The following is a 12,999-nucleotide window of genomic DNA, read 5'->3' on the forward strand; positions in this document are numbered from 1 at the left end:
TTGCTGTGGGGGTGTTGATCTGTGCCCCTGCCCCCCACACCCCTTTCCTCCCCCCCTCTGCCCACCCCAACAGACTTACCAGCTGGAGGCAGCTGTGTCCAGCATGGTGAGGACTGCTGCCTGTTTAGTCTATGGCCGAATCTCCGAAGCGGTGCCAAATCGAATTGGGACAGTGATTCGAATCTCCGAATCGAATCGCTGTCCCTTCAAATTGGCCGAATCCGAAGCGAATACTCACCGCTTTGCACAGGCCTATCTTACAAGATCATTGGGTCCAGCTCTCTGCCTATTTCCAAGGAACTCCATTTCAAGACAAAACTTGGAGCAAACAATGCTCAGGGCATGGGCCTCTAGTACTTAGCACTGCAATTCTAGGATCTTGATTTCATCTGTGCACAGAGTACGCTGATGTTATCATGATGGTGCAAAAGTACAATCTTGAAATGAGAGGCAGATGAGTGACGGGTAGCTAGACAGATGGACAATGTTACCTAAAGCAATTTTTTAAGTTTTTCAAGGCAAGCAGTGTTGCTTAAGAGGGGACATCTAAAATCAAGGTAAGAGACAGACCTTGCAAGTTTCCCCAATTATAGGGAAAATCCTAAAATTACATTGTTTTACTGCAATGCAGCACAGTTTCCTTTTATTGCAGCAGCTCTACACATCTGCTGTTCGGCTTATGTAATACTTGGCTGCTCAGAAACCACTGCTCAGAAGTTGGGTGTAGCGCAGCCTTCCCCTCCTTCGATTCAATGCTGAAACAGTCTGTGTAGAATGAGGGAATCATGCTCATTTGTGGTATGATCCTGAAACACGTGAAAAGTCATCAAACCCCATAAAATCAACGGGAGCTTGAGGTTATGACATACCTTTGGGAGCTGCCTGTCACCAAGCTATTGAGGCATACTTGACTCAAATAAGGGTGTTAGCCTTAGGGTTAATAAGCACACTCCTTTTCTCTCTGGTTTATTGCCCTGAATGGAGAACTGTCAACTATATCCTTCACAACCCTGCTTTTTATTAAGATTTAGAGCTGGCTATAAATGCCATTTTAACATGAATATTTATTTAAACTTTAAAATGAATTAATTCTGGCCACATCTGCACCCCTTACAAGTTCATTTTATGTAGGCATTTGCACCCTCTGTGTTCATGTCATATATACAGCTAAAGCAAATTTCAGGGGAAGCATCAGATCTGCTGGCACATTCATCTGACGGGAAAAAACAAACACTATCAGGTGCCGGGTACCACCGCTGTGCAAGTCAAGTCAATTGGCAATCAATTCATAAAGACATCTCTACAACTCTTTATTAGCTGAATGAAATGGAGTACGTACACTTGAGAAAATAATGATTGATAGTCAGTGCGCAAGCAGGAAAAAAGACCAGGCGAGACAAATCGATGGTTCAGTACTTCCAGGGGGCAGGGGCTCTAGTGGGGTGAATACAGGACTAGAAGCCACTTATTTCTTTCTGCCTTCAAATCCCCTCCCGACACTGAATTCTTCTGTGATACAAGGTACAGCCTCAATTTCACTTTTCTATAAAATTAACATAAGAGTTCTTATTTAAACTGACCTCAAAGCATATGGGTGAGGAATCAACGTGAGTTTTTATACAGCGCTATTCAAGTGACAAATATCACCTTATTTTATATTCAAATTATACCGAAAGTCCAAAATCTGTATTGTGCCAATTATATCACATTGCAAGGGGCAAACCTGGGTGTTAGAAATAAGCCAAACAATCTTTTTTTTTTTTTTGGTACAGCTTCAGTATTTGGGGCCAATTCCTGCAATTTGAATAGTGTAGCTGAATGAACTCCATGGTGTTTACTGTGGATGTACAACCTGAGGCTAAGAGCATTAAAAATATGTATACGTCTACACTATCAGATGATATGTTAGGTGCCATACCATGACTGTACCCATCCCCAGAGCTGGGTAAATATTGCAAAAACATTATTGGAGATTTTCTTTTTAATTTAGTTCAGGACCGTGATTCAGGTACCTTTGAAAATCCTACTAGGTGCCTATCTGTAATTTTATATCTGTACATCAGAAATTCTGGGCATGAGCGCTTTGGTGAACACGACTTAAGCACATACTTAAATGCCTTACCAGAACAGGCCTAAATTTGTTTCTCAAACATTAAAAAACCTACATTCATCCAAACAAGGAGCGGAGCATGCAGTATAACCCATTTTCTGTCTCTTTTCCAAATCTCCCTGTCACCAAACTACAAAAATCAAATATTCTAAGTGAAAATTCAAAGGGCTGAAGTACGCTGGAGAGGACAAATTGTTTCTTAATTTGGAACAGCGAAAAGAAAAATGTTACATCTAGTTAGAGCTATTTCGACATACAAAAGCTCTCGTCACCGTAACAGTTGAGCATCTTGTCTTCATTAGTAGGTTTTAATCTCATGATACTACGGCAAGTTAGCAAAAATATTGATCCTGTTTTTTAAAATGGGGACACAGTAGAGTCAGTGGTTTGCCCTTGGTCACACATGGCATCTGCATCTAAGCTAGGAACAGAGCTCTTGAGCTCCAGACAAGTGCTCTGTCGACTAAACCACCTTTTCCCAACTGTTAGTTTGCAAACAGAAACCCAGAATCTCTCTGCAGACTATATTTACCGCAAATAGTTGACACACACTATTTAAAACATTCTTTAGCGCTGCAGTGTTATTCAGTCATCTGCAGCTCGGGGGTATGCAATTCCAATGGGGATAGGAAGACGACACGATATCAGGCCCACATGTTCCATTTCAGACCAGCTGGTATCGTCAAAATAATTCACAAGAGCCTCCTGATTTCTGCCTGCATTTGCATTCACTAGACTATTTTTCCCGACTATGAAATTACCACTGGGTGCAAAAGGAACTGGAAGGTGCTTTTGCAAGTGATCCACTGAAGTTTGGGGTCAGTTTTCCCATTTCTCCTCCTTGAACGGATTAGAAGCTGCCAGGAGACTTGACTTGAGACAGCTGCGCTAAGGGATAGATTTATTTAGCTATTACACCCATTCAAAAAGCTACATATTGAAAGGGACCACAGTGTTGCTTTGCTGAAAGCAATAACCAAGTTCCAGTAAAGTGATTCAGTGCTAGGGTGTTTAAGAATGCTATCCTCTGTAGCTAATTAAAATGAAGTACCCCTTTCAAGTTATTTGCTTTAGGTTAGCTTGAAAAACTCCACTATGTGCTACCGGGGTAGGAAAAAATGTTAATGCAATTCCAGCAAATATTTGTTTTGATAAACACGAGTTCAAGAATACTGCTATTTTGGGGTATTGCTATGCCTGTCACAGGACAACAATTTCTTGAATTGGAAAGCGCTGCAGAGAAAAAGAAACTGGAAAGAAAAAAAGTGTTCGCTAGCAGAAGGTGAAGAAAAACTAAAAATGCTGCTTGCTCATTTGGAAATTTGATTTTAGTCAGAGGTGATGATTATGCCACAGATGCAGTTATCAGAAAATCCAGCAGCAAGCAAGCAGTGAAGTGTCATATTTCTACCCTATTTTAATGGCTGTCGTGTTGTGTTCTAGGGGATGCTGGAAGCAACAAGAAGTTGGAAGACTTAATGTCTCCGTTGGGACCTGATCCAAAGCCACTGGGCTCAGCAGGAGTCTTCTCCTTTGACTTTCAAGGGTACGTGATCAAGCTCTGAATTGCTGATGGGATACAGAGAGTTGCACCTCCTGGCACTTACCACTCACTACAGGTCAGTAGTGACCAAAAGCTATCAAACTCTCCTGGTGTGTAGTGGGTCAGGGGAAATTAATTCAGCAGGTTTCACTCTATTTGCCAGTGGAAAACTGCTCATGTCACTGCTGATAATAGTCAGGGGATGGCCAAGGACTGAACCCAATGCAAACACTCCCAGGCCTAGCGAGGGAACCAAGCGTTCCCGGCTAAGGAGAAGCAGAGAGCAGAGGCCGAAGGGGGCCAGGAGAGAGCAAGTTTGACCTCCGAGGATAACACAAGACTTCCATCTCCAGAGATGGCAGCTGCTCCTTTGGAGCTGGGACGCGCATGGTGGATGAGCCTTCTTCATCCACCACACACATCAGCTTGGTCTCTAGGACTGGCGCGCCATGTCCTCCTCCTGCTCCTCACCACCTCTTGACAGCATTAGCCACACAAAAGATTAGTGATTAAAGAAATGGTAAGAAAAAAGGGAGATGAGAAGCATGACTGGGCAGGGCTTTCCAACAGCTCACACTTCAGGTCTGCACCAAGCTCCTCAAACCCCAAATTATCCTCAGATTAGAAGCACTGGCAGATGCTGTGTCTCAAGGAGACATGCCTCCTGGATAGACAGAGGCTGCATTCCCATTACCAAGTGTGGTAAGTACTTCCCACTGCCTCCCCTGCCACAAGGTACAACAGTTCCCCTGAGCGGGGTGATAGCAGGGCGCCACGGTCCTATATTCCCTTTAGGATGCCACGTCGCACTACAGTAGTACGGACGCAGCCGTTCCTCTAGAGCTATGGAGGCCAACCTTGTTGACAGGTGTGTCACAAATTGTGCCCTCTCCAAGTGCCACTCCAATTCCTGTCCCCTGCCTAATCTGCTGCTCTGCTTTCCGCCCTATTGCTGCTGTGCTGCCTGCCCCCTCCCCAATCTGCCACGTGCCACCACGGAGGCTGTCGGGCCACTTGTGATGCATTGCAGGTCAGCCACGCTTGCCCTACAGCAACATAGCTTTTCCATGGACCGTGCCAAGGAAGACGAGGGCTTCTTTTGGCCTCTCTGTCCCCATAATGGAATCAGGCAGAGCCTGGTCCCAGGACTTCATGCAAGTCCCCCTTAGCACAATGCAATTGTCCTGAATTAACTCTCAAAGGGCTTCAGTCCTGGGACTACTGCCTGCGATACTGAGCAGACTTGTGTGCATTAGGGAACCTGAACCCGCACATTTTTTCCAGGTTGAACATGATGTTCTCATTAAGCATCCCAGCCCCCTTAGGAGACCAGGCCTGCCCTGTGCTGAGCACTGTGATCCACTTAGCTAACTTCAAGCACATGCTTGGAGGGACAGATTCACAGTCCCAGCAGGTGTTTCTTGGCATATCCCCATGCAGCTCTGAAAACTCGCTGCTCCCCTAGGATGGGGGGAGCCATCTTTCAGGATATAATTCTGGCAGGCATCCACATCTGTTCTCCCTCCCTGTAGCTCAGAGGGAAAATCATCTTCTCACAGTGTGAGGGGAGTGGCCCTCCTCCAGGGTAAAGAGCCCAGGTTTTGCTTGTGTTATTAGTCCAGGGTCTGCTGGTTTTTCAGAGTAGATGCGTAAGGTTGCCCAACAGTAGTCCCGCTGACGTAACTGGGACTACTCACATGGGCAGGTGGGACTAGGATGCTCAACTATAAACACGTACTCTGTACCAGAAGACAGGTCCCAGGCCAAAAGCCTTGATTTTTGCATGGTTTTTTTTTTTTGCGAGGGGAGGCAAGGAATCCTGGGTTCTCCTGATCTAGATCCCTATCTGGTGCCAGCATCACAGCACCCAACTTGCCTTGCATTTCATCACTACATATTTGAGTTTCACTTCCTCCGTTGTTTAGAAAAGTGAATGCCTCAACTTGACTCTTTGGGATGCCCCTGATCAAAAATTATTTCCTCTGGGTCCAATGTAGGCAAGGCATTTTTCATCTACGTAAGGCCAGATTCTGTCATGTTTACTCATACAATCCCTTGCTTCTGGAAGCAACTGTGAGAAAGGTAGCACCATCTAGACCACAAGGAAAAAGCAGCCCCTGCCACCCAGACAGCTGATTTCCAAGCACAGCACTTACTACTGGAGCAATTCCTATTTGTAGGACTTTTTGTGTTCGTGAAGCTGGGAGTCACCGTGTGTGTGGAGGGGGCCCACAAACAAACAAAATGTAGATGAAGAGTTAGGGAAAGGGCACAACTTTGAAGGAAAGTGATTTAGGAGACATAGGGGAAATCAATGAGATTAGTAAATGGATAGTTTGATAAGTATGAAGTAGTTACCACTGAAGTCTTCCGGAGACTGAGTCTATCTGATCTGGCTCTGAAATATGCTTCGTCAAAGGATGCGTGACTCCCCTTCAGCTTCTCGGAGAGGTTTCGGTAGAGCCGTTTCGCAGCGTTTGGAGAAGACGGCCCGCTGCCGCTCTTTTTCATCTGGGAAAGATTCAAGTTCTGCATTTGCTGCGTCATGTTCACGTGGCAGGTCCTAGAAAGAAGGCAATGCAGCCATTTGACAAGGGGTTGCTCCACTTGTGTTAGCCATTAAAACTATGCCATTGTAACCCACCCTGCACAGCTCAGATGCCACATAACTTTCCACAAATGCTGGTCAACTACACATCTGTTGGGAGATCAAGACTATTTAGGGCCACATTTTGAAGACTTTACATTGCAGGTTGTTTCTCGCAGTATAGTCCCACTGATTTCAATGGGCACGGAGAGATCGGAGGCAACCGCATAAGAACTGCCTTTTACTGGGTCAGATCATAGGTCCACCTTGCCCAGTCTCCGGTGTCACACAGCAGCAAAGAGTGGATGCTGAAAGGGAGAGTGAACTGGGTCTGACCAGGGTTTTTTCTACTGTTTCTCTCTCACTTGCAGCCCCCTGCATTTAAGGTCTATGAGCAACTGATAATAGTTGTGAGGAATAAAAGATTTGATACCTGGTGGATTAAATGATTCTCTTTGAGAAATAATTCTGATAAAGATCAAACGAAGTTTGGGAATTGGGGAAAGGGGTTTATACTGCATTTACAGCGCATGACCATTCTCTTTATTTTGCCAAAGCATTTTATTTTTAAAAACTCTTCAAACCAAACGGGTTGCTCCAGAGTCATACCTACACCTAGGATGGGGTGTCTATGTTGAGCATCCATTATGAAGGGAGCTATTAGGTGTCAAATGGTCCTTTCTGATACAATAAGCCAAAGTGGCCTGTTTTAATGCACTGGGTCAAAATCTCTTCTGAGCTAGACCAAAGTAAATCCGGAGTCATGGCACTGAAGTCACTGCAGTTATTCCAGATGCTGTGGTGACCTTCATTTCTAATAATTCCATCACCGCTACTGCACACAGGTACATGTTCAGGGGTAAGCTGAGACCCAGCCAGAAAGCTGCCCAAATAATCAGTCTCTAAGCCCATTTCCTTGATCCTGTTGCACCTCTCTATACATCCCTTCTTTGTTCCTCACTCCTTTCTCACCAAACACAAGCTGCTTCTCCACGCTCTAGGCGTGTGCTGTCCGTCACACTCATGCTGCCCCCATCCCTTGGAGGAAGTCCTTAAAAACATCTGCAGAGCTACTTCAGCACCTTCTTAAAACTCCTGTTTGCTGTGATCCTGGCAAAAATATTGACAACCACTGGGCTCCTGATGTGCTATGACTACTGCCCATCATCTTCCAGTTTCCCTGTGCTCCCTCATCTGTCTGCAGCAATCAGCTATATCTTTTCTTATACTTACATTTTAAACTCTGGCTCATGGGACTCTCTTTGTTTGGTGTTTGAACAGCACCTGGCACAAGAGGGTCCTGGTGGGAACAAGGTGGGATTGATAAACTAACCCTGCAGATAAGACGACCTTTTATTTTCAGGCTCAGTTTTAGGAATAAAAAAGCTTTTTCCCCTGAACATAAGTCGATAAACTCCAGATAAAGTCCTTGAAGCGTCACGGCTTTTATGAAACCTGACAGTGGAATCAAATTACTTAGGAAAGGACCTAATGGGTTCAAATGCATAAAACATACTAAAACTAGTAAAATACAACTCCAATTTGGTATTTTTATTGTATGCACAAACATACTGCAATCACACAGGCCAAAATTGTTAGCGGTCTGAGAACAGTTTGATGCTGTGTTTAAGTCATATGCAATTTTTATGGCTAAGTAGCTCCTCTAAAATCAGTGATAGGTAGGGATCTACCTAAATTTTGGTTTTGCACATTTTGTGGAAACCACAGAAAACAGCTAGGAAATCTGGCGTTGGCTGAAATTTCCTGCAAAATCAACCAGCCTGCGGTAGAGATGGAGACTGAATGAAGGTGGCTCTGCGTGCCGCAAAAACCCCGTTATCTCACTGTTACTTAGGTAGGTCCCTAGTGATTGGTGTTCAGGGCCGAGGTGCAAGTGCCTGCTCCTACAGTCACAGAAATTAATGGCAAAACTCCCTGTGATATGGGTAGTAGAGAAAGGGAGATCCCTTTGTTCCAGTCCTGCCAAACTTGTTCACAGGAAACATCTCGACAAGACTCTCATGCCTGTCTCAAGGGCTTGAACCCAACCCAGAGCCTCAGTGCATGGACCTGTGGGGCTATGAACTAGGGTTAAGTAGCTGGGACCATAACAGATTTGCATCCAACAGAGGCAGGCTGAGAGAAGCGCATGTAATACACTTGGACCATTGGGTTACTCTTAATCATGCAGGAACGCCACCGTCGTGTTGGCATCAACAGGTCTCAGGGCCTGGGAACGGGATACTCTGCTGCATTTGGGTTTCAGGCTCACACCCCAAAACCTTAGAAAAGCAAAATGGCTGTTGCTACTTTTCCCCTGCCACAACTCGGGTTGTAACAGCCTTTTTAGTCTAACATGCCCGTGACCAACAAAGGTCTAGGCTATGGCAGAGTATGTTTTATAAGTCAAATACATCCAGGATTTTGAGCCTTCTTGCTAGTCTTTGCATAATGAACAGGCACTCTTTGCTTGACCATTGTGCTCCTTTCTCGTCCCCTGCATCTTCTGCCTTATCTTGTAGAGCTTACGCTCCAAAGAGACAAGAAATGCCTCTGCTTCTTTGTACAGTGCTTAGGCAAATTAGGCGGTGCCCTTGGCTAGTCCCTAGGCACCATTGTGAAAACAGAAGCAGTGATATTTTCTACGTTCTCTGGTACCAGGCATCTTTCAGTATTAGGATCTTTTGAATGGCGGTTACATGTATTTTGAAGTCGCACCATGCCCATTTGCGTACTGCTTTTCACAGCAGAGGACTCTGAACTGCTCCCTCGGCTTTCTAGTAGGAAGTCTATAGAGCATTTCCTCTGGGGGCTGAAAAGCTTAGACCTGTGAAAAAGGATGCAACATTGTGAGGCTGAAAATTACAGAGGGGAATTTGGGTAAACACGTACAACGCCCACGGGAGCCCACGTGGGATAAAATGTGGGTATGAGCCGAGGTATAACTCCCCCCCACCCAACACTTCCTTTCCAAATGCAGAGATCCATTAATGCATAAGGCACCAGACCCACATTTGGAAGAGATACGGTGGTGGTCCAGAGAAGCTGATACTCCCAACCTTGCTTTCTTTCAACCTCTGGTTGCCAGGCAAGAAGTGAAGTGAATTACAGTGGAAGTCGTGCAACTATTTGTTGCTGTGGACTCTCAGCCTAAACCCTGTGCAAGGAGGCTTTCAGGATCAGGACCCGCCAATCAGCTATACCATTTACCATCATAAAAGCCTCTATTAAACTCTTGCCCTGTTACTGAGGCTAGCCTTTGGCATAATTTGCCTTTACGATTTAAGGCTCAATGCCAAGTCTCACGAGTCCTTTAACTCTTCCGTTATCATTTGTAAACGGTGGCAAAGCAGACAGGCTGAGCACAAAAGGATCTGATTACAAATAACCTCACACATTTTCCGAGCTAACAAGGTATTGCAGAGAAACAGGGTGCCTGAATGAGGAGCATATGCCAAGAGCCTGGAGATAATTGGGGTATGTGACAGGGAGATCTCTTTGTTAAATCAGAATGCCGATGTGTACCAACAGAAGAATAGCAATCTGGGCAAGCCACGTCCTTGGAGCTAATGAGCAAAAATGGATGTGGTAAGAAGCAGGCCCTCGGAGGTTTCATGGAGCTGCAGCCCTACAATGGTCTTGGATTGTCTTTCTCTGAGCATATTGGGGAAGACGAACACTTATTGGTGATGCTCCCAGCACTAGGGCACGGCACACAACCGCTTGCTTTTTAATTACTAGTTGCATTTCAGTAGAAGACCCAACTGCAATCACTCAGCACTGCTGAGACACGCAGGGAGAGTCCCCAGTCCAGAGACAGATCAAGGTTGGCAGAGGAGACTGAAGCAGAGAGAGCAACGAAGCCCAGCAGATTAGCGGCAAAGGCAGTAAAAAGAACCCAGGTCTCTCAAATGACAGTTCAGTGCCCCGGGCACTGGAGCAAGGAGCGTGCAAACATCATATACTGGCATTAAAACATCAGCGACCGCCAGCTCCAGCCTCAGAAGCATATCTGAAATACTGGGCAATCTTTCCTATTGACAATAAACTATTCACTGCTCACTCCCCACCTCCTTTCCCACCCTGTTCCCCTGAGCGGTGCAGTGGGTAGCCAGGTTTAGCAGCTTCTGTAGTGCTAGGGAAAGGTGGGAAAAGAAAAGACCCTCCCTCCAGGCTGGAGGACAGGGGACTACCCAACCTGTGATGCTGCGGTAGCTTTGACTGTTCACGTCCCCGGCTGGGGTATTGCCCAGTGGATCCCTGTACTCAGAGATTTACCCCGGTCATATCCCAACACAACTCATGGCCTGCAGAGACATCTATGGCAGAGACGTGCAGGCTCCACAAATCATCTCTGCCCCCACGGTGAAATCACACTGAAGTTATCGGCACTCTCAACACCCCTTTGTCCAAGCAGTCCGGGGGTGGGGGGCAGGTGCTGAGTTTTAACAGCAAATACCCAAATTGTCATCTTCACAGACATAGTGACTAGATCAATTAGAGGGCTAACGGCAAGCACAAGAGAAGGTGTTTAGTGATACACGATGGTTTTAAAAATGGCTAGAAGGCTGTGCTCATATTAGCCCCTTTTAGAATCTCTTAGTACAATTCAGTTTAAAGGAACGTCTTTCGATGAGTTTCAAGAAACGGCTGGATCTGTTATTTTGCCCCCAGAGACCTTAATTTTCTGCAATTGCCTGCTATTAGCAGAATTTAGCAGAGGCTCAGCAATTTACCCAAAGCAATTTTGTTCTGTCACTCAGACTCAGGGTAAAAATCCCTCTGGAGCACTCCCGTGCCACCCTGCTCTCTGCTCTCCTACGAAGCTGCATGCTGACCTGCACAGGGCTTCCTCTGATACCTGCTTTACCTCCTGTCCCTAACGGATGGCTCTTCCGTTACACCAGATGCGTGCAAGGAGAAACCATCCCAAACGCTACGTGTAAAGACTAGGAAGGACTCGGCAAACAAACACCCACCGAGAGCAGAGCTTTTAGGTCCTAGTGCTGAAATAACAGCTTCATATCCAGTTCACTACTCTGCTACAACTCTCTGTGAGCCATGGGATGATTCACTTACAGAATGAACTCTCACGAGCATCCTGTACTTTAAGGATATTCTCTAGTAATACAAATGTAATATTTAAGGACCTGGAGGATGGTGGCACAGGGATACTGCTCTTCCTGGAAGATGTCCAGAAAGGTACAAAATCACAAGCCAACAGGACCTTCTCCTTTAGAAATTCAGGTTATGAAGGAGAGCTGCCTGTTCAGAGCGTGGTGGTGATTTGAGAAGGAGGTGGTCTCTTGAGCTCCTGGCTTTTTCATTTGACATATTACTAATTATTGGTGTCATGACCCAATCGAGACCAGAGACCTAGTGCATGACACATTGTACAGAGACACAGCGAGAGAAACCCTCTTGAGACCTTACAGGCTGAATGGACCAGCCAAAAAAAGACAAGAGCAGACAGGGGCAAAAAGACACCAAGTGACACGCTGAAGGCCACAGAGCAGGTCACAGGCAGGACCAACATCTCCCATATCTCTGCTCGGTGCCACGTGCTGCAGTAAGTATCAGCGTGTTCCTCCAGAAGGTACCTGCAAGGCCTCTAGTATTTTCACTCCCTAAAAATTCACAGTTCATGGGTCATGTATCCCCAGAGTCATAAGATGGTTTAAAACAAATCGGAGGGTATTTTTAAGCCATGTATTTTGATTTCTTCTCATTTGCTTTCTGGTTTTTGGAGCTGCTGAAGTTGATGTAGAGCCACATTTTTAAGCTTTTCTTTGAAAGCATAAGGACTAGAAATGTTTTTTTTTTTTTAAAGTGAAAGTTAAAATTATCCCATAATCATTCAGCTGTAAGCAGCCGAGGCCTTAAATGTGAGACACATCTATCCATGCCATTATCCACACTACATGCACCCAAAACAAGGGGCGGGGAAGACACCCCAGACACCGTTAAAGAATTCTGATTAAAAGATAGCTAAACACACCCCTGTTACACAACACTCAGAAGATTTGTCTGTATATTGAACCTTTAAATCTCTAAGGCAGGGACAGGCAGCTCTTTTCATGCTGGGCAAAGGCTGGCAGAGAAAAGCCAATTTTCCTTTGTTTGTTCTCGTTTTGCCATTCTCTGTCTAAAACAAAGGTCAGCCTGGCCACCAGTATCCATCTGCTTTACGTGTATGGAAAAACAACTGTTACAAGTGAGAGGGAACCTGCACGCAGCCAGCAAGGCAACACAAAGCTCCCAGTGGGGGCAGGTTTTCAGCCCCTGTCTTCAGGGATTGCTTTATTTCTCAGTACCAGACCTGTCCAACACAACTGCAGCATCTCTCGCTGCTTGACAACCCTCCAGGTCTTTTCACCCGATTCAGGACCCCTTGCTGCTGCCTACCTGCTCCTTGCAGGTCTCCATCTCGGTATCTCTGTCTCTTTCTCTCTCCGTAAGTCAGCCGGTCGCTGATTTTTTATCTCAGAACTAGGCGACTTGCAGGCGGTCACCTAACCCCGGACCTGAAACCCATCATCTGGGGGACAAACAGTTGGCTGCAGGGAGCAGTAAATCCAACACCCTTAAGAGACTCTTTGATAGGTCTTCTTTACATACCTTAATACGAAGATTAGGGGAAAATAGCAGGGGGTTGCTCATGCTAGCAAAAAACCCGACTCTTGCAAAACAGGAACTCCAGGATGACCAGTGCACTGGGTTGGGAAAGTCCAACCAAAGTCATCTCACTTCCAGAGCGGT

General features: G+C 45.7%; 1 protein-coding gene across 1 annotated transcript in view; it reads right to left on the bottom strand.

Moving 5' to 3' along the window:
• ANKFN1 (ankyrin repeat and fibronectin type III domain containing 1) overlaps window positions 1–12,999 on the bottom strand; it is a 99,769-nt gene that overhangs the window by 79,582 nt on the left and 7,188 nt on the right. The window contains exon 2 of the mRNA XM_025196230.1: window positions 6,012–6,216. Within this exon, the coding sequence (XP_025052015.1) occupies window positions 6,012–6,200 (189 nt within the window). The 5' untranslated portion in view covers window positions 6,201–6,216. The remainder of the gene's footprint in view (window positions 1–6,011; window positions 6,217–12,999) is intronic.

The sequence above is a fragment of the Alligator sinensis genome, unplaced genomic scaffold (genome assembly GCF_000455745.1).
Source record: "Alligator sinensis unplaced genomic scaffold, ASM45574v1 scaffold282_2, whole genome shotgun sequence".
Lineage (NCBI taxonomy): Eukaryota > Metazoa > Chordata > Crocodylia > Alligatoridae > Alligator > Alligator sinensis.